General features: G+C 48.6%; 1 protein-coding gene across 2 annotated transcripts in view; it reads right to left on the minus strand.

Moving 5' to 3' along the window:
- The window catches only part of CNIH1 (cornichon family AMPA receptor auxiliary protein 1), a 53,524-nt gene that overhangs the window by 12,085 nt on the left and 22,328 nt on the right, over nt 1-19,111 (minus strand). For both annotated transcript variants that reach the window (XM_033953089.1, XM_033953088.1), the window contains exon 3: nt 4,584-4,696. In XM_033953089.1, coding sequence (XP_033808980.1) covers nt 4,584-4,696 — 113 coding nt within the window. The remainder of the gene's footprint in view (nt 1-4,583; nt 4,697-19,111) is intronic.

Here is a 19,111-nt window from a genome sequence, read left to right on the forward strand (position 1 = left end):
AGTCGTTCATGGAAGACTCAATAGGAAGATCGTGAAACAAGGCAACATCTTGTTAAAGAGAAAAAGTAGCATGTCAATTTTTTCAGTGGAGAAAGGTGAATGGCAATGCGCTACAGGGATATATACCGGGACTGCTGCTTTTTACTGTATTTATAAATATGACCTGGAAATGTAAACGAGTGAGATTATCCAAATTGCATATGACAAATATTCAAAGTTGTTAAATTGCAAGATGATAATGAGACTGGGCATCCAAGTGCCAGATGAAATTCAATGTACAGAAATGCAAAAAATACACAATGCAAGGTTCAATAGAAGTCAATAACCAAGGAAAGAACCTAGGGAGAAATCACGAGATGATATCTAAAGCAATTAGAAGAATCATCTAAGGTTTAGCAATTGAAATTTAATGTGAAGTGGAGAGTGATGCATTAGGATTGCAGAAATCCAAAGAAATATATGAGATAGGATGAAACACTGATAAGCAAAGTCCAGGAGAGAGATCTTGGGACGATTGTGTCCAAGTAACAAGGTGATGTCTGTAGTTGGAAGGCTGCATAGAGAAAGAAACTGTATAAACAGCAGACGAAAAATGTGTTGATTCCCCTGTACAAGTCATTTGGAGTATTGTGTTCAGTTTTAGAGACTGTATCAGACTACAGACATGAAGTTGGTCAGAAAAAAAGCAAAAAAATATATATATTTGGGGTTTATAACCAAACACATACCAGAAGAGACTTGAGTAGCGAATGTTACACTGATCTTCAAGAAAGGTTTGAGGGGAGATCCGGGGAACTACAGACCAGTGAATCTGACCTCTGTACCGGGAAAGATGGTAGAGTCACTGATAAAGGACAGCATCATTGATCACCTTGATGGAAACGGGCTGATGAGGACCAGTCAGCACGATTTTAACAAAGGCAGATTGTGTTTGACGAACTTGCTGCACTTCTTTGAGGGAGTAAACAGACATAGACAAGGGCGATCCAGTCGACATTGTATATCTGGATTTTCAGAAGGCGTTCGACAAGGTTCCGCATGAACGACTACTTCGGAAAATTGCAAACCATGGAATTGAGGGTGAAATGCTCACGTGGATTAAAAACTGGCTGGAGCATAGGAAACAGAGAGTGGGGTAAATGGACAATACTCTGACTGGAAGAGCGTCACCAGTGGGGTATCGGAGGGCTCGGTGCTTGGTCCCGTGCTCTTTAACTTCTTTATAAACGATCTGGAATAGGTACGACGAGCAAGGTGATAAAATTTGCGGATGATATGAAGTTATTCAGAGTAGTAAAGACGCAGGGGGATTGCGAAGATCTCTCTCTCTGCTTCTCGCCCTGTATTTAATTCTCTCCAAAAACTAAATCCAATCACTAAACCTGTTGTACCACTTATATGTCTAGTTGCTCCCCACTGTGTATGTTCATTTGTAAACCGTTCTGAGCTATTGGGAGGACGGGATAAAAATCTAAATAAATAAATAAATAAATGTAACGTGACATAATCAAGCTCGAGGAATGGGCATCGACATGGCAGATGAGGTTCAACGTGGAGTGTAAAGTGATGCATGTCGATAACAAAAATCTCATGCACGAATACAGGATGTCCGGGGCAGTACTTGGAGAGACCTCCCAGGAAAGGGATTTGGGAGTTCTTAACAACAAGTCGATAAAGCCGTCCACACAATGTGTGGCGGCAGCAAAAAGGGCAAACAGAATGCTAGGAATGATAAAGAAGGGGATCATGAACAGATCAGAGAAGGTTATCATGCCGCTGTACCGGGCCATGTTACGCCCTCACCTGGAGTACTGCGTCCAACACTGGTCGCCGTACCTGAAGAAGGACATGGTACTACTCGAAAGGGTCCAGAGAAGAGCGACTAAGATGGTTAAGGGGCTGGAGGAGCTGCCGTACAGCGAAAGATTAGAGAAACTGGGCCCCTTCTCTCTCGAACAGAGGAGATTGAGAGGGGACATGATCGAAACATTCAAGGTACTGAAGGGGATAGACTTAGTAGATAAGGACAGGTTGTTCACCCTCTCCAAGGTAGGGAGAACAAGAGGGCATTTTCTAAAGTTGAAAGGGGATAGATTCCGTACAAACGTAAGGAAGTTCTTCTTCACCCAGAGAGTGGTAGAAAGCTGGAACGCCCTTCCAGAGGCTGTTATAGGGGAAAACACCCTCCAAGGATTCAAGACAAAGTTAGACAAGTTTCTGTTAAACAAGAACGTGCGCTGGTAGGGCTAGCCTCAGTTAGGGTGCTGGTCTTAGACCATAGGGCCGCCGCGTGAGCGGACTGCTGGGCATGATGGACCACTGGTCTGACTCAGCAGTGGCAATTCTTATGAGTATCTGAATATGTATACCCTAAGGAAAGGGGGGATGAGGTGATATGACAGACATTTAAACATTTGCAAGGTATTCATATGCAAACAAAAGTTTCCAGAGAAGGGTAAGCGGAAAAACTAGAATACATGAATTGAAGTTACTGGGGGAGGGGGATGTCAACTCTGAAGTAATGTTAGGAAGTACTTTTTCACAGAGAGGGTAGTGGCCGCCTGGAATGCCCTTCTACAGGTGGTGGTGGTGATGAAAACGGTAATAGAATTCAAGAGCGTCTGGGATAAGCATGAAGGATTCCTAAATGGAAAGCGATCAAATCAAAACAACTTATCTGGGCTTTGATGGCAACTCCAGTAGCAATATTGTCAGCAATATTTGGAGTTTTGGTTATAACCACCTATCACCCTATTATGTTTGGCTGTCTATATGGTTGGCAAGGTGGTGACTTCACAGTCAGCATTTAAACATGGGTGACTGGGGCCTTGCACAGAGTGGTGGGCGTGGCTCTGGCCAATTTGTTGGGCAGATTGGATGGACCAAGGTGGCTTTTTTCTGCTGTCATTTACTATGTACAGTAATTGAAAATTAAGCCAGTGCTGAGTGGACTTCTACAGTCTGTGCCCTAAGAACGGCAAGGACAGCTAAAGACTAAATATGCATATACCAGGCAGACTGGAATGCCTGCATCAGCCGCCCAAAATGTAAATTTACCAATTTAAAAAAAATATATATATATGTACATAAACACATAAAAACAAAACAAGAACAAAGACAATGTTTATTGTTATGTAGATTTTTCAACTGGTAATTTTTTTTAAAGACATTTTGGACTACTGATGCAGGCCGTAGGTTAGAAACATGGTCCATGTCAAGTCCTTCATCATTTTAATAAAGAATTATTTCAAACATTTTGACTGCACACTTGTGTTGGTGTTGTGGTTCTCCACTATTCGACTTCCCTAGATTTTTGTGTGGAGCTCTCTTCTTCCTCCTTTTTTTGTTCAGCAGACAGGATGGACCATACAGGTCTGTCATCTACTATGTTACCATGTCATCATGGACAAATGTTGAAATCTTCTGCTCAATATGTGGTGGTGGTCAAGAAAAAAAAAAATAGAATGCTGGAATTTATTTAAGAATAGAGAATAAAATAGATTATTATAATACCTCTTATCAATTCATAGTGTGGCTGTACTTTGAGCATTAGGTACCATTCTGGCCATCACATCTCAAAGATATAGCAAAATAAGAAAAGGTACAGAGAATGGCAACCAACGCGTAACTAAATTGAAACCTGTTGCTGAAGATATGGTAGAAGTTAGGCAAGTTCTTAGAAGGAAAGTCCATAACCCATTAAGGTGGACTTGGGGGGAAATCTACTACTTATCCCTGGAGATAAACCACCATGAATATATCTACTTTGTGGGATCCTTATAAGTACTTATGGCCTGGGATTTGGGCACTGCTGAAAACAGGATACTGAGCTCAATAGACCTTTGGTCTGACCAACAAGGCTATTCTTATGTTCTGAATCTAGCAAAGGAAAATGACAAAGGGCACCTGGGAAGGGGAAATGAAAAGCATATGTCCCTCCTGAAACATTTCCTTTCTTTGCCAAATTTTTTTATCATCCCAGAACTTCCATTCCCCAGCTCTGATCTTGTATTTTCCTGTTACTCGGCATCCAATCTTCCATTCTCCTCCACCTCCCAACTACTCACTCCCCCTCTCAACCCAAACCTCTTCTTCCCCTCTCTAGATTCTATCATTTGTGGACCCTACCTTCCTCCCCTCATTCCTGATATTTCCTTTATTTCTTCCTCCTCTGCTGACCAAATAACAATACCCAAAATCCCCCCTTCAAATGAAGCTTCTAACAAATAAAGGAAAAAATAAAGAGAACACAAGGTTAAAAAGTTATTTTATTTCAATTATAACTGTACATTAACAATTAAATTACTTATTTTCTGGAAATGTGTTGCAGAATCATTTCTTGCTGCATAAAGTTATGATCTGTGCATAAGAAGCATGCAGTGCTGAAAAACAGTAATTCGTTTAGTGCTAAATATTGTCTACTTTGGACAAATATGTTTTTAGATTAGACAGCTATAAAAATGTTGAAATAAGACCTTCATTTTATTTTTAAGATATAAAATGCTTATTTTTACAGCCTAAAATATCTGTAATAACAGGACAACTGCATTATTGAAACCATAGCTTCACAAGTGGGATATTACCTCCAGATATGGTATGCCAACAGAGGCATATTAAGTCCCAGTGTAAGCCACTCTGCTGCACACAGGAACATGACACAAAAGAAGGCATGGATGAGATACTCTGGAAGTACAAGCTGCAAATAAAAGAAAAAAAATGAAGCAGTTACTATGTGTACATAGGCCAGAGTTCTCTATAGATAGTGCGCTGAAGGATAATTTTACTTTCAGAAAATCACACACAACATATTCTTTAGTACATTAAATAAGTTGCATGAATAAACTGAAGATTCAAGTTATCAGTTAATGTCTACTTACATATAGTAAATGAAACATACATAGTAACGTAGTAAATGATGGCAGATAAAAGACCTGAATGTTGGGCAGACTAGATGGACCAGTCACACGTATTATTAATTCATGATTAAATTTTCCCTCTAGCATGTAGCAAACACGTCACTGCTTCTTTCTGGATGTGAGCAATAAGGAACAGATCTATTTTTGGGGTTCCTGCTGGGTACCTGTGAACTGGATTAGCTATTATCAGCAACAGGATCCTGGGCTTGACAGACCTAAATGGAATTTTGGACTGACCCAGTATAGCACATCAACTTATGATCTTAAACTAGCAGACACGTTAAAGCAGGGGTGCCCAATAGGTCGATCGCGATCGACCGGTAGCTCGCAAAGGCAAAGTGAGTCGATCATCCAGGACTCATCTTGCCTTGGCGATTTATCGGGCCGATCAATCTTCCTCTCCCCGATGTCAATTCTGCCGTCGGAGAGGAAGTTCGGGCTAACCAATCGCTGCCTGGCTGGGCGGAACTTCCTCTCTGATGGCAGAATTGACGTCAGGGAGAGGAAGATTGATCGGCCCGAAGCAGAGAGAGCATGGGATGGCAGCAGCAGCGGCTTTGGGGCCCGTTATCCATTTTGTTTGGATCCTGTTCCCCGATGGCAGTGGCAAGTGGCAGTGGCTTGGGGAAGGGCAGGGAGAAAGAAATAAAGGGGGCAGGCAGGGAAACAGAAGGAAAGAAGAGAAACAGCAAAAAAGAAAGGGGGCATGGAGAGAGAAAGAAAGAAAGGGCAGGGAGAGAGGTTTGGAGGAGAGGAAGCATACAGGCTGAAAGAAAGATTGGATGCACAGTCAGAAGAAGAAAGTGCAACCAGAGACTCATGAAATCACCAGACAAGGTAGGAAAAATGATTTTATTTTAAATTTAGGGATCAAAATGTGTCTGAATTTATATCTGCTGTCTATATTTTACAATATGGTCCCCTTTTACTAAACCGCAATAGTGGATTTTAGCGCAGGGAGCCTATGAGCGTCGAGAGCAGCGTTGGGCATTCAGCGCAGCTCCCTGCGCTAAAAAATGCTATTGTGGTTTAGTAAAAAGGGTGGGGGTGGGTATTTGTATATTTTTGTATGAGGCGACAGTGCATAGAGTCATCTGCTTTGACCTCTTTGAAAAAAACCTGGAATAGGAATGATAATTAACAATTCTATGCGTACAGTGTGCGTTGTGTTTTTTTAAAATTTTATTGTTGGTAGATCATTTTGACTTGGTCATTTTAAAAGTAGCTCGTGAGTCAAAAAAGTGTGGGCACCCCTGCGTTAAAGCAAATACAAGATAGCTTGTCCAAAATATACTATTTTATCAGTTGTCAAAAGAGACCTAGGGCATGTGTCTCCTCAGCGTGGCCTCAGTTCAGATAGCTAGCAAAGAAGCCAACCACGGGGAGGTGGGTGGGTTGCGAGAATATCTGCCTGGTGTCCCTGGATAACACCTGTTACGGTAAGTAACTGTGCTTTATCCCAGGACAAGCAGGCAGCATATTCTTAACATGTGGGAGACCTCCAAGCTAACCAGAATGGGATGGAGGGAGAGTTAGCAATTTATGAGAACAGATTTTGCAAAACAGACTGGCCAAAATGACCATCACGCCTGGAGAAAGTATCCAGACAGTAGTGCGAGGTAAACGTATGAAACGAGGACCAAGTGGCAGCCTTACAGATTTCCTCGAGCGGAGGAAAGCAACAGATGTCGCCATCGCTCTGACCTTGTGGCCTGTGACTCGACCCGGCAGGGAGAGAAAAGCCTGAGCGTAACAGAAAGAGATACAAGCGGCCAACCAGTTAGAAATGGTCCGCTTAGAAACAGAATAACCCAGGCGATTAGGATCGAAAGAAACAGCTGGGGAGCAGAACGGTGAGGAGCGGTGCGCTTCAAGTAGAAGGCCAGCGCACACTTACAATCAAGAGAATGCAGAGCCGCTTCTCCAGGGTGAGAATGGGGCTTCAGAAAAAACACAGGAAGAACAATGGATTGGTTGATGTGAAACTCAGAAACAACCTTAGGCAAGAACTTAGGATGGGTGCGGAGAACCACCTTATCTTGATGGAAGACAGTGAAAGGTGTGTCCGCAACCAAGGCTTGAAGCTCACTGACCCAACGGGCAGAAGTGAGAGCAATAAGAAACACAACCTTCCAAGTAAGAAACTTCAAGTGAGCCCGTGCTAGCGAGTAAGGACCACGTTAAGATCCCAAACCACAGGAGGAGGTTTAAGGGGCAGATGAACGTGGAATAGGCCCTTCATGAAGCGGGAAACCACAGGATGAACAGAGATAGGCTTCCCATCAATCGGCTGATGAAAAGCAGCAATGGCACTAAGGTGGACTCGAACCGAAGAGGACTCGAGTCCAACGCCAGACAAGTTCAACAGATAGTCCAGGACAGCAGATAAGGAGGCAGACAGCGGCTCCTGCTGTCGAGTGGCACACCAGGAAGAAAAGGGTCCATTTCTGAAGGTAACATTGGCGAGTGGACTCCTTCCGAGACGCCTCCAGGACGTCCAGCACAGGCTGTGAGAATTGGAACGAGGGCATTAAGTCTCGAGGAACCAAGCTGTTAAGTGCAGAGACTGAATGTTGGGATGAAGTAGAGAACCTCGACTCTGCATAAGCAGAGAAAGAAAAACAGGCATAAGAAGAGGCTCCCAGGAACTGAGGTGAAACAGAAGGGAGAACTACGGTTGTTGGGCCACTGAGGAGCTATCAAAATCATGGTGGACTTGAGCCTGACGAGAGTCTTCAGAATCAGAGGGAATGGAGGGAACGCATACAGAAACAGGTTCATCCAGTCCAGCAGAAAAGCATCCGCCTCGAGCCTGAGAGGGGTGTAAACTCTGGAGCAGAAGCGAGGCAACTTGTGATTGAGGGGGAGCACGAACAGATCGACGTCCGGAGTCCCCCAATGAGCAAACACTTGACGCAGGGTCAAGGAATGTATGGACCACTCGTGAGGCTTCAGAAGAACCTGTCCGACAGACAATTGTGCTGGCCCTGAATGTAGACCGCTCGAAGGAATATGTTGCGGCGGATGGCCCAATCCCAAAGCCGCATTATCTCTTGGCACAGGGCAGGGACCCCGTGCCCTTGTTTGGCGACCTGGTTGTCCGTGCAGATCAGCACCACTCGGTCGTAAAGCCTTCAGGGCGAGGAAAATCGCTCGAAGCTCCAGCAGATTGATGTGACAAAGGCGGTCGGCACTGGACCAAAGATCCTGAGTGCAAAGACCGTCCAGATGAGCCCCCCAAGCATAGGTCAATGAGTCCGTCGTGAGAACCTTCTACGGAGGGGGGGGGGGGCATGAAACAGAAAACCTCTGGAAAGATTGGAAGAGAGCATCCACCAACGGAGAGGTTTCCTTAACAAAGGAGTCACGACAATGAGTCAAGAGACAGGATCTCGATCCTGGTTCCATTGGGATGCAAGAGTCCATTGTGGAATACGGAGGTGAAGTCTGGCAAAAGGAGTCATGTGAACCGTAGAGGCCATGTGAACTAGGAGGACCATCAGGAGCCGAGCCGGGGCCAAGGACAGATGGGCCACCCTCTCGCATAAACGAACAAGGGCCTCTTGACGAGGCCGAGGTAAGGAGCAGAGACGAACCATGTCCAGGACCGCTCCGATGAATTCCAGAGACTGAGATGGACAGAGGTGGGACTTGGGGGAAGTTCACCTCGAAGCCTTGACTCTGAAGGAGCAAGATGTCTGATTCGTCGCTCGCAGAACTTCGTGGCGCGAGGACGCTTTGATCAACCAGTCGTCGAGGTAGGGAAACACCTTCAGGCCGGAGACACAGGGCCGCAGCTACCATGAGACATTTTGTGAAAACCCTCAGAGAAGCCGCCAGGCCGAAGGGAAGAACACGATATTGGAGGTGGAGATCCCCCACACGGAATCTCAGATACCGGCGAGAGGCCGGGTGTGTCGGAATGTGCATGTACGCTTCCTTGAGGTCCAGTGAGCAGCCAGTCCCCCTCATCCAAGAGGGGGTACAAGGTAGGAAGGGTGAGCATTCTGAACCGTTCCTTGACCAGAAACTTGTTCAGAGCACGGAGGTCCAGGATCGGACGCAGAATCCCCGTCTTCTTGGTTACCAGAAAGTACCGGGAATAAAATCCAGAATTCCACTGGTCTGGAGGAACCTCCTTGACCGCCCGAAGGCGAAGAAGGGCCTGAGCTTCCTGCAGAAGTAGAGGCAGCTGAGACTGGGCAGAAGGAAACTCTTGGAGGAAGGTTCAGGGGCACGTGACTGAAGTGAAGGGAGTACCCCTCCTGGATGATGGAAAGTACCCAACTGTCAAAGGTAAGACTTCCCACTGGGTATAGAAATGATGGAGGCGACCCCTGATGGGGAGGGGGAAGGCTCCAGGAGGAAGGGAGCCCGAAGGCTCAGACTGGTATTGTCAAAAAGACAGCCCAGGCTTTGCCGGAGCCGGCGGCTGGGCTTTAGCTTGTCGCTGCTGCTGCTGTTGCAGCTGCTTCGAAGGAGGCCGAGAGAATGCAGGAGTAGATTTCTGCGGATACCTCTAGAGAGGAATTTTGTATTGCCGAGCCAGAGGGGTCTTCGGCTTAAGTCTCACCAGAGAAGCGAAGTTCCGTTCGTGTTCCGAGAGGCGCTTGGTGTCTGCCTCTATGGAATCATCAAATAGCTCATTACCCATGCAAGAGAGATTGGCAAGACGTTCCTGGAGATTCGGATCCATGTCCACAATCCTGAGCCAAGCAAGGCAATGCATGGCGATTGCAAACGCCGTGACCCTCGAAGGCGTCATAGGCCACCTGAAACATAGAGGCGGAGCTGGGAGAGGAGACGAAGTTCTCAAGGAGACGAAATTGACGCCGAGAATCCAGCACCTCCTCCCGGAACGAGCACAGGGTGTCCACACAGAACCTGAGGTAGGACGTGAAGATAAAGTTATAGTTGAGGACACGGTTCGCCATCATTGAGTTTTGATAAAGACGGTGACCAAATTTGTCCATCGTACGGCCCTCCCTGCCCGGAAGGACGGCAGCGTAAACCTTCGAGAGGTTGGACTTCAAGGAAGACTCAACCACCAAGGATTGGTGAGAAAGCTGAGAACTCTCAAACCCCTTAACCGGGATCGTCCGGTAACGGGACTCCAACTTGGAGGGAATGGCCGTGACTACATAGCGGGTCTCCAGGTTCCGGAGAAATGTTTGCCGGAGAACCTGGTGCAATGGCAAGCGCAGCGCCTCACTGGGCTGATGATCAACACCCATTTCCGCCAGACTGGAGGTCCAGGTTCAAGGCCCTACCCATATCACAGATGAAACAAGTAAAGGAGGAGTTTCAAGAAGACGACTCATCCCCAAGCGAGCCGAGAAAGAGGGAGAAATTTCCCTCGAATAGTAAGCCGGGCCCTCAGAGTCCCGCAAATGGGAGATCGAGAGGCTCGACTATAGTGTCTGGGGGGCGTCGAGGAATGACCCCATGCAAGGTGGACCGGGGAGGACCCCGGAGTCCGAGGAATCAGCTGGCGGAGCCTCGGAGAAGACAAGGCAAAAGAAAATTCCTCCACCGGTTTCGAAGAAGACCCCTTAGAGACTGGCATCTGCCTCGATGGGGAACGCAAACTAGAGTCCAACTCGAGGACAAGGGTGTGCCTAGAAGGCTTTGCGGTCGGAGAGCTACCCTGAAGCGGCGGAGAAGACGGGAGCTTTATAGGAGGGGCAAGCCTCGACATAGTAGTGGGCGAAAAGCGGGCCCCTCTCCTGGATCCTCGAAAAGTCAAAGGTGACTCGGAGGATGAAGAATCACTCAAGGGAACCCGACAAATTTTGTGGGCACGGCCCCGAGACAAGGATGCTCAGGCTGGTCAGACCAAGGCCGAGGTCAGAGACATCAATGTCGGGACCAGTTGACTCACCACCGAGGAAAGCTGCATGGTAAGTAAGTATAGCCTTAAGTATGACCTCGAACATAGGCACAGAGACCAAAGGCTGTTGGAGCATAGGTGCATCAGTGCGCTTCTTCGGGAGCGACCTCGAGGAAGAGTATTCCCTACATGAGGAGGCACGCTTAGAATGATGTCTCGAAGACACTGACGAGGCGGCACTAACATGAGACTCTGAGGCAGGCTTCTTTGCTGGCACACCTGAGGAGGAAAGAGGAGACTTACCCAAGACCGGAGTAGCAGGAGGAGCCGAGGCCGAGGACTTCGAGGCCAAGCTTGAGGCCTGTCCAAATAGTTGGAGAATCTTGGCCACCCTCCGACGAAGAGCCTGCGGTTGTGAAGTCACACAACGTGGGCACGACTCAGCACTGTGCTCCGCACCCAGGCACTCCACACACCAACGATGAGGGTCGGTGATGGAGATAACCCGGTTGCACCGAGTACAGTTTTTAAACACGGAACAAGGCCGGGACATAAGAAAAAGGACGGCTGCAGCCCCGCAAAACCAGGCGGCCAGAACAAGACCGGGGAACCCGGTCAAAATATATGAATGGGAAAAAAAAAGAAAAATAAAGACGCGGGCACAGCGACTTAACTGAAAGTAACCAAATAAGCCGCGGTGTAAGAAGGACAAGATTGCGCAAAGCAAGGGAGCAGTGCTTCTGGCTCCGCAGAAAACATAGAAATGAGGCCACGCTGAGGAGACGCATGCCCTAGGTCGGGCGGGAGGGGCTTGCGCGTATGCGCGGGCCAATTGCAAGCTTGAAGGTCTTCAAGCAAGACTGCTTGCGAAAACGTCCGCTAGGGGGCTCCGTCGGTGACGTCACCCACATGTTGAGAATATGCTGCCTGCTTGTCCTGGGATAAAAATAGTTGTTGCAAAATATCTTGGAAGAGCAAGCCTGCATTAAGTACTCCATTTTAATAATGTGGAAAGGAGTGCTGGTGCTTCCACATTTTTTGTTTTACTACAGTTGAATATACTTGAAGGAGATATTGATACAGGGTAATATGATACATCATACCCACTGGATCAGAGTAATAGCTTATTTATGCTCTATCAATCATGTCTTCCTGTTTTTTTGTTGTTTTTTTTTTTTTTTAAGAAATCCAGCAGTCTTCCGGCATTAACAGGACATCCATTTATACCCAACATGCTTAAGACCAGGGCTAAAACTTGCAAGCTAAATTCAAGTGCCTCCATCCTCTGTCTAAACACCCATGTCTGCCTTCAAATCTGTTAGAGATGCAAGCAAACACTTTTGAACTGGTAGACTGCAATGGGGAAACTCCCATTTTGCTTCTCAAATTTTCAATACAAATTTCAAGGAATGGGGGAACATAAGAATTGCCGCTGCTGGGTCAGACCAGTGGCCAATCATGCCCAACAGTCCGCTCACGTGGCAGCCCCCTGGTCAAAGACCAGTGCTCTAAATGAGTCCAACCTCATCTGCGTATGTTCCAGTTTAGCAGGAACTTGTCCAACTTTGTCTTTGGAGGGTGTTTTCCCCTATTACAGATTCCGGAAGAGCGTTCCAGTTTTCTACCATTCTCTGGGTGAATATGAACTTCCTTACATTTATACGGAATCTATCCCCTTTCAACTTTAGAGAGTGCCCTCTTGTTCTCCCCCTACCTTGGAGAGGGTGATCAATCTGTCTTTATCTGCTAAGTCTATTCCCTTCAGTATTTTGAATGTTTCGATCATGTCCCCTCTCAGTCTCCTCTTTTCAAGGAAGAAGAGGCCCAGTTTCTCCAATCTCTCACTGTACGGCAACTCCTCCAGCTCCTTAACCATTTTAGTCGCTCTTCTCTGGACCCTTTCGAATATTACCGTGTCCTTCTTCATGTATGGCAACCAGTGCTGGATGCAGTACTCCAGGTGAGGGCGCACCATGGCCCGGTACAGCAACATGATAACCTTCTCCAATCTGTTTGTGATCCCCTTCTTAATCATTCCTAGCATTCTGTTTGCCCTTTTTGCCGCCCCGTCACACATTGAATAGACAGCTTCATCGACAGAACTCCCAAGTCTCTTTCCTGGGAGGTCTCTCCAAGTACCGCCCAGAACATCCTGTATTCGTGCATGTGATTTTTGTTACCGACGTGCATCACTTTACACTTATCTACGTTGAACCTCATTTGCCATGTCGATGCCCATTTCTCGAGCTTGATTATGCCACGTTACAGATCTTCGCGATCCTCCCTGTGTCTTCACTACTCTGAAAGCAATGTTACTTACCGTAACAGTTGTTATCCAGGGACAGCAGGCAGCTATTCTCACTAGTGGGTGATGTCATCCGACAGAGCCCCGATACGGACATCTTGAAAGCATGTCTTGCTTGAAGAAACTTAGAAGTTTCGAGATGCCCGCACCGCGCATGCGCCAGTGCCTTCCCGCCCGATGTACCGGGCGTGTCTCCTCAGTTCAGGTAGCTAGCCTGAGAAGCCAACCCAGGGGAGGTGGGTGGGACGTGAGAATAGCTGCCTGCTGTCCCTGGATAACAACTGTTACGGTAAGTAACATTGCTTTATCCCAGGACAAGCAGGCAGGTATTCTCACTAGTGGGTGACCTCCAAGCTAACCCCAATGGGATGGTGGGAGAGTTGGCAACTTAAGAAAACAAATTTTGTAATACAGTTTGGCCAAACTGTCCATCCCGTCTGGAGAAAGTATCCAGACAATAATGAGAGGTGAAGGTATGAACCGAGGACCAAGTGGCAGCCTTACAAATCTCCTCAATCGGTGTCGATCTGAGGAAGGCTACAGAGGCTGCCATTGCTCTGACCTTGTGGGCTGTGACCTTACAGGGAAGGGATAATCCAGCCTGGGCATAGCAGGAAGAGATACAAGTCGCCATCCAGTTAGAGATGGTGCGCTTCGATACAGGTCGTCCCAACTTGCTTGGATCAAAGGAGACGAAAAGTTGAGGTGCAGTTCTGTGTGGCTTTGTGCGATCCAAGTAGAAAGCCAGAGCACGTTTACAGTCCAGAGTGTGCAACGCAGATTCTCCAGGATGAGAATGAGGCTTTGGAAAAAACACTGGAAGCACGATGGATTGATTGATGTGAAATTCAGAGACCACTTTAGGTAAGAATTTTGGATGAGTACGGAGAACCACCTTGTCATGATGGAATACAGTGAAGGGTGGATCTGCCACTAGGGCCTGAAGCTCACTGACTCGGCGAGCTGACGTGAGGGCCACCAGGAAAACCACCTTCCAGGTGAGATACTTAAGAGGAGCCGTTTTGAGAGGTTCAAACGGAGGCTTCATAAGATGAGACAGGACAACATTGAGATCCCAAACCACAGGAGGAGGTTTGATAGGAGGATTGACATGAAAAAGTCCTTTCATAAATTTGGAAACCACAGGATGAGCAGACAAAGGTTTCCCCTGTAGAGGCTGATGGAAAGCCGCAATAGCACTCAGGTGGACTCGTATAGAAGTAGACTTGAGACCAGACTGGGACAGGTGTAGAAGATAGTCCAATACAGACGATAGAGAAGCTTTCTGAGGTTCTGTAGCATTGGAAATACACCAGGTCGAGAATCTCGTCCATTTTTGGGAATAGCATTGTCGAGTAGCAGGCTTCCTGGAAGCCTCCAAGACCTCCCTCACAGCCTGAGAGAACTGGTGAGGGGTTATGTTAAAAGGAACCAAGCTGTCAGGTGGAGAGACTGCAGGTTGGGATGAAGCAGTGAACCTTGATGTTGAGTAAGCAGTGAAGGAAACACTGGAAGAAGTATTGGTTCCCTGCTGCTGAGTTGAAGTAGAAGGGAGAACCAAGGTTGTCTGGGCCACCGAGGAGCAATCAGGATCATGGTGGCACGGTCTGATCTTAACTTGACCAGAGTCTTCTGAATGAGAGGAAAGGGAGGAAACGCATAAAGGAAGCGATTCCCCCACTCCAGTAGAAAGGCGTCTGCCTCGAGGCGGAGAGGAGTGTAGATCCTGGAGCAAAACTGAGGCAGCTTGAAGTTGTGGGGGGCTGCAAAGAGGTCTATCTGAGGTGTCCCCCATTGTGCAAATATCTGATGAAGGGGTTTGGAATTGAGCGTCCATTCGTGAGGTTGGAGAAGACGGCTCAATTTGTCTGCCAAGACATTGTCCTTCCCCTGAATGTAGACAGCCCTGAGGAAGGTGTTGTGGCGGACCGCCCAATCCCAGACTCGAAGAGCTTCCTGGCAAAGGGAGGCCGAGCCCGTGCCTCCTTGCTTGTTTACATAATACATGGCGACCTGATTGTCGGTGCGAATTAGGACCACCATGTCGTGAAGGAGATGTTGAAAAGCCTGAAGAGCATTGAAGATGGCTCTGAGCTCCAGAAGATTGATTTGATGGAGTCGTTCCGCACTGGTCCAGAACCCCTGAGTGCGAAGACCATCCAGATGAGCTCCCCATGCATAGTTCGATGAATCGGTCGTGAGAACCTTCTGGTGGGGAGGAGAGTGAAACAGCAAACCTCTGGATAGATTCGAAGAGGTCATCCACCAAAGAAGAGACTGCCGTAGAGCAGGAGTGACTACAATGTGTCGGGACAATGGGTCGGAGACCTGAGTCCACTGAGATGCCAAGGTCCATTGAGGAATTCTGAGATGTAGTCTGGCAAAAGGCGTCACATGAACTGTGGATGCCATGTGACCCAAGAGGACCATCATGTGTCTCGCTGAGATGGACGGGCGAGAAGACACCGACTGGCAGAGTAGAAGAAGAGCATCCATGCGCTGAGGAGGGAGGAACGCTCGAAGTTGGATGGTATCCAGGACCGCCCCGATGAAGGGGAGAGTCTGGGTGGGCTGAAGATGTGACTTGGGAAAGTTGATCTCGAAGCCCAAGCTCTGCAGAAAACAAATCGTGGTCAAGGTCGCCGAAATGACCTCTGGGGCCGACGGGGCCTTGATGAGCCAGTCGTCGAGGTATGGAAACACCTGAAGACCCATGTTCCGGAGCGCAGCGGCCACCACCACCAGACACTTCGTGAAGACTCTGGGCGAAGAGGAAAGGCCAAATGGAAGCACTCGATACTGCAGATGTAGATGTCCCACCCGAAATCTGAGGAACTTGCGGGAGGCCGGATGAATCGGGATGTGAGTGTAGGCCTCCTTGAGGTCCAGAGAGCATAACCAATCGTTCTGCTCGAGTAGGGGGTAGAGAGAGGCAAGGGTCAGCATGCGGAACCGCTCCTTGACCAAAAACTTGTTGAGGACTCGAAGGTCCAAAATGGGACGCAGATCGCCCGTCTTCTTCGGAACCAAGAAATACCGGGAGTAGAACCCCCGGTTTTGCTGATCTACTGGCACTGGCTCGACGGCTCGAAGCCGAAGCAGAGCCTGCGCCTCCTGTAGAAGAAGAGCGGTCTGCATCGAGTTGGAAGGATACTCTCTTGGAGGGTGGTCCGGGGGGACCCGTTGGAAATGAAGAGAGTATCCCTCTCTTACGATGGTAAGGACCCAAAGGTCCGAGGTGATCGACTCCCATTGATGATAAAAATGGTGGAGTCGACCCCCGATGGGAAAAACAAGGGAAGACAGAACGTCGGTTATGCTCCCTGGAAGAGAGTCAAAAGGGCTGAGTGGCCTTGGGTGCAGCCGGCATCTGAGGCTTCTGCTGAGACTTCTGTGGAGGCTGCCTCTTCGCAGGCTGTCTCGCTAGGGGAGCCTGTCTTGGTTGATAACGCCTCTGGTAGATTTGAGGCGGTCTAGATGGACGAGACTGTTGAGGCTTAGGCTTAGGACGCAGAATGGATTGAAAAGACTTCTCGTGGTCCGAAAGCTTTTTAGTGACAGTCTCGATAGACTCATCGAATAGATCCGCTCCCGCACAAGGCACATTAGCCAATCTGTCTTGGAGGTTCGGATCCATATCAATAGTGCGAAGCCAGGCCAGGCGACGCATGGCGACTGAGCAGGCCGCAGCACGTGCCGAGAGCTCGAAGGCATCGTAGGAGGATTGCATCAGCTGCAGCCGCAACTGGGACAGGGTTGCCACCACCTCCTCAAACTGGAAACGAGCTTCAGCATCGATGAAAGGGACGAACTTGCGGAGGACCGGCAAGAAGAAATCCAAATAAGAAGAGAAGAAGAAATTGTAATTGAGCACTCGAGTCGCCATCATCGAATTTTGGTAAACTCGTCTACCAAACTTGTCCATCGTTCTCCCCTCCCTGCCCGGAGGCACAGAAGCGTAGACCTGGGAAGGGTGAGAACGCTTGAGAGAAGACTCGACCAGCAGAGACTGATGAGAAAGTTGAGCTCCCTCAAACCCCTTGTGGTGAACGATGCGGTATCGAGCATCCAGCTTGCTGGGAACCGCAGGGATAGAATACGGTGTCTCAAAACAGCGCATGAAAGTCTGGTCCAGCAATTTATGCAAAGGAAGCCGAAGAGTCTCCGCCGGAGGGTGAGGCAAATGCATCGTATCCAAATACTCTTTAGAATATTTCGATCCAGTATCCAAAGTCACATCTAAGTCATCCGCCATCTGTCGGAGAAAAGATGAGAAAGACAATTGGTCCGCCAAGGCCGGCCGCCGAGACGGACTAGACGAAGTGGAAGCCTCCGGGTCTAGGGAGAGCTGAGACCGGCATGGAGAATAAGAGGTAGATGGTTCCTCATACTCTGGTCCCTCCGGTTGGGAAACATCGGACGATGAGTATCCCAAACGTTGCATCTTTTTCTGTGGGGACACTTCCGAATGACGTGAGGAGTGTCGAGATGAATGACGAGAACGATGCCCCTCTCGGTGCCGGGATGGGGAGCGAGAACTTCTGTGCATCGCACGATCCCCCGAAGCCTCTAAGGAATGGATGGGGCTCGAAGCGGTGGATCGCAGAGGTGGCAAGGACGCGGACTCACGCAGCGCCACCCAAGTCTGGTATGGAGTGCGGAAGAACTCTTCCTGCGATGCAGTATGCCCAGGACTCCGAATATCAGGGACCGTCCCAGCGCCCTGTTGCCTTGGAGGAGTAATGGGCTCTAAAGGAGGCATATCAGGAAGGGAAGCCCTCCTGGAGGCATCCGCCGCCCTCCGCTGATCCCCCTCGTCGAGCAGCGAGATCGAACGGCGAGGGGGAGGGGGCGGACCGCCCTCAGGGACCGGTGCTCGGACTTCACCCTGAATGTTGGCGATAAGCCGGGGTCCCATAGTTTGCATAAGCTCAACAAACTGAGCTTCCAGCAGGGATCGAAGCGAAGCCGATATGGAGGGATCCGCACCGAAAGGGGGTCCTCCTGCACGGTCTTCGCGCTCCTTCGCGGCCAAGTGCTTCTGCTTAGTAGCTTTGGGCACCTTGATGACCACGGGAGGGACAGTGGAAGGCGGTACCTGAACCGAAGAGACAGAGGCAGGCGCCGCAGCGGAACTGGAAGCCGCAGCTGGTGTAAACGATGCTGGCTTCACGATGCCGGATGCGGAAGTCGTCGATGCAGGTTTCGAGCGAATCGGTGAAACCTCAGCAGATGTAGAAGCAGACAGATCCTTGGCAGTCTCCATCTTGAACATCGACTCCCAAAGTAAGCAACGCCGCTTAAACGAGCGCGCAGTGAGCGTGGAACAAGGCCTGCACGATTTCGGAACGTGGTCCGGACCAAGACACTGAAGGCAGCGTCGATGCGGGTCCGTCAACGAAATCGCACGCTGGCACTTGCTGCACTTTTTAAAACCGGTGATTGGCCGTGACATAGGCCGGAAAATCGACGCTGCAATGTCGAAAGAGGTAGGCCGCAGCCACGAGGCCGGGCCGGCCGAACCGCCGGAAGAAATAATTTTTGAACTTTTTTTTTTTTTTTTTTTTTTAAATAAAGTAAAGTAAAGTGAACTCAAAGAAATAAACCAAAACGCGGGTCAAAGAAGGCAAAGAAAAACTGAAATTCAGTCAGCGCAGATTGAAGATAACTTCTCAGCTCCGCGGAAAGAAAAGAACTGAGGAGACACGCCCGGTACATCGGGCGGGAAGGCATTGGCGCATGCGCGGTGCGGGCATCTCGAAACTTCTAAGTTTCTTCAAGCAAGACATGCTTTCAAGATGTCCGTATCGGGGCTCTGTCGGATGACATCACCCACTAGTGAGAATACCTGCCTGCTTGTCCTGGGATAATAACTTCATATCGTCTGCAAATTTAATCACCTCACTCGTCGAACCAATGTCCAGATCGTTTATAAAGATGTTGAAGAGCACGGGTCCAAGCACCGAGCCTTGCGGCACCTCACTGGTTGACGCTCTTCTAGTCTGAGTAGTGTTCATTTACCCCCACTCTCTGTTTCCTATGCTCCAGCCATACCTGACA

The sequence above is a fragment of the Geotrypetes seraphini genome, chromosome 7, assembly GCF_902459505.1.
Source record: "Geotrypetes seraphini chromosome 7, aGeoSer1.1, whole genome shotgun sequence".
Lineage (NCBI taxonomy): Eukaryota > Metazoa > Chordata > Amphibia > Gymnophiona > Dermophiidae > Geotrypetes > Geotrypetes seraphini.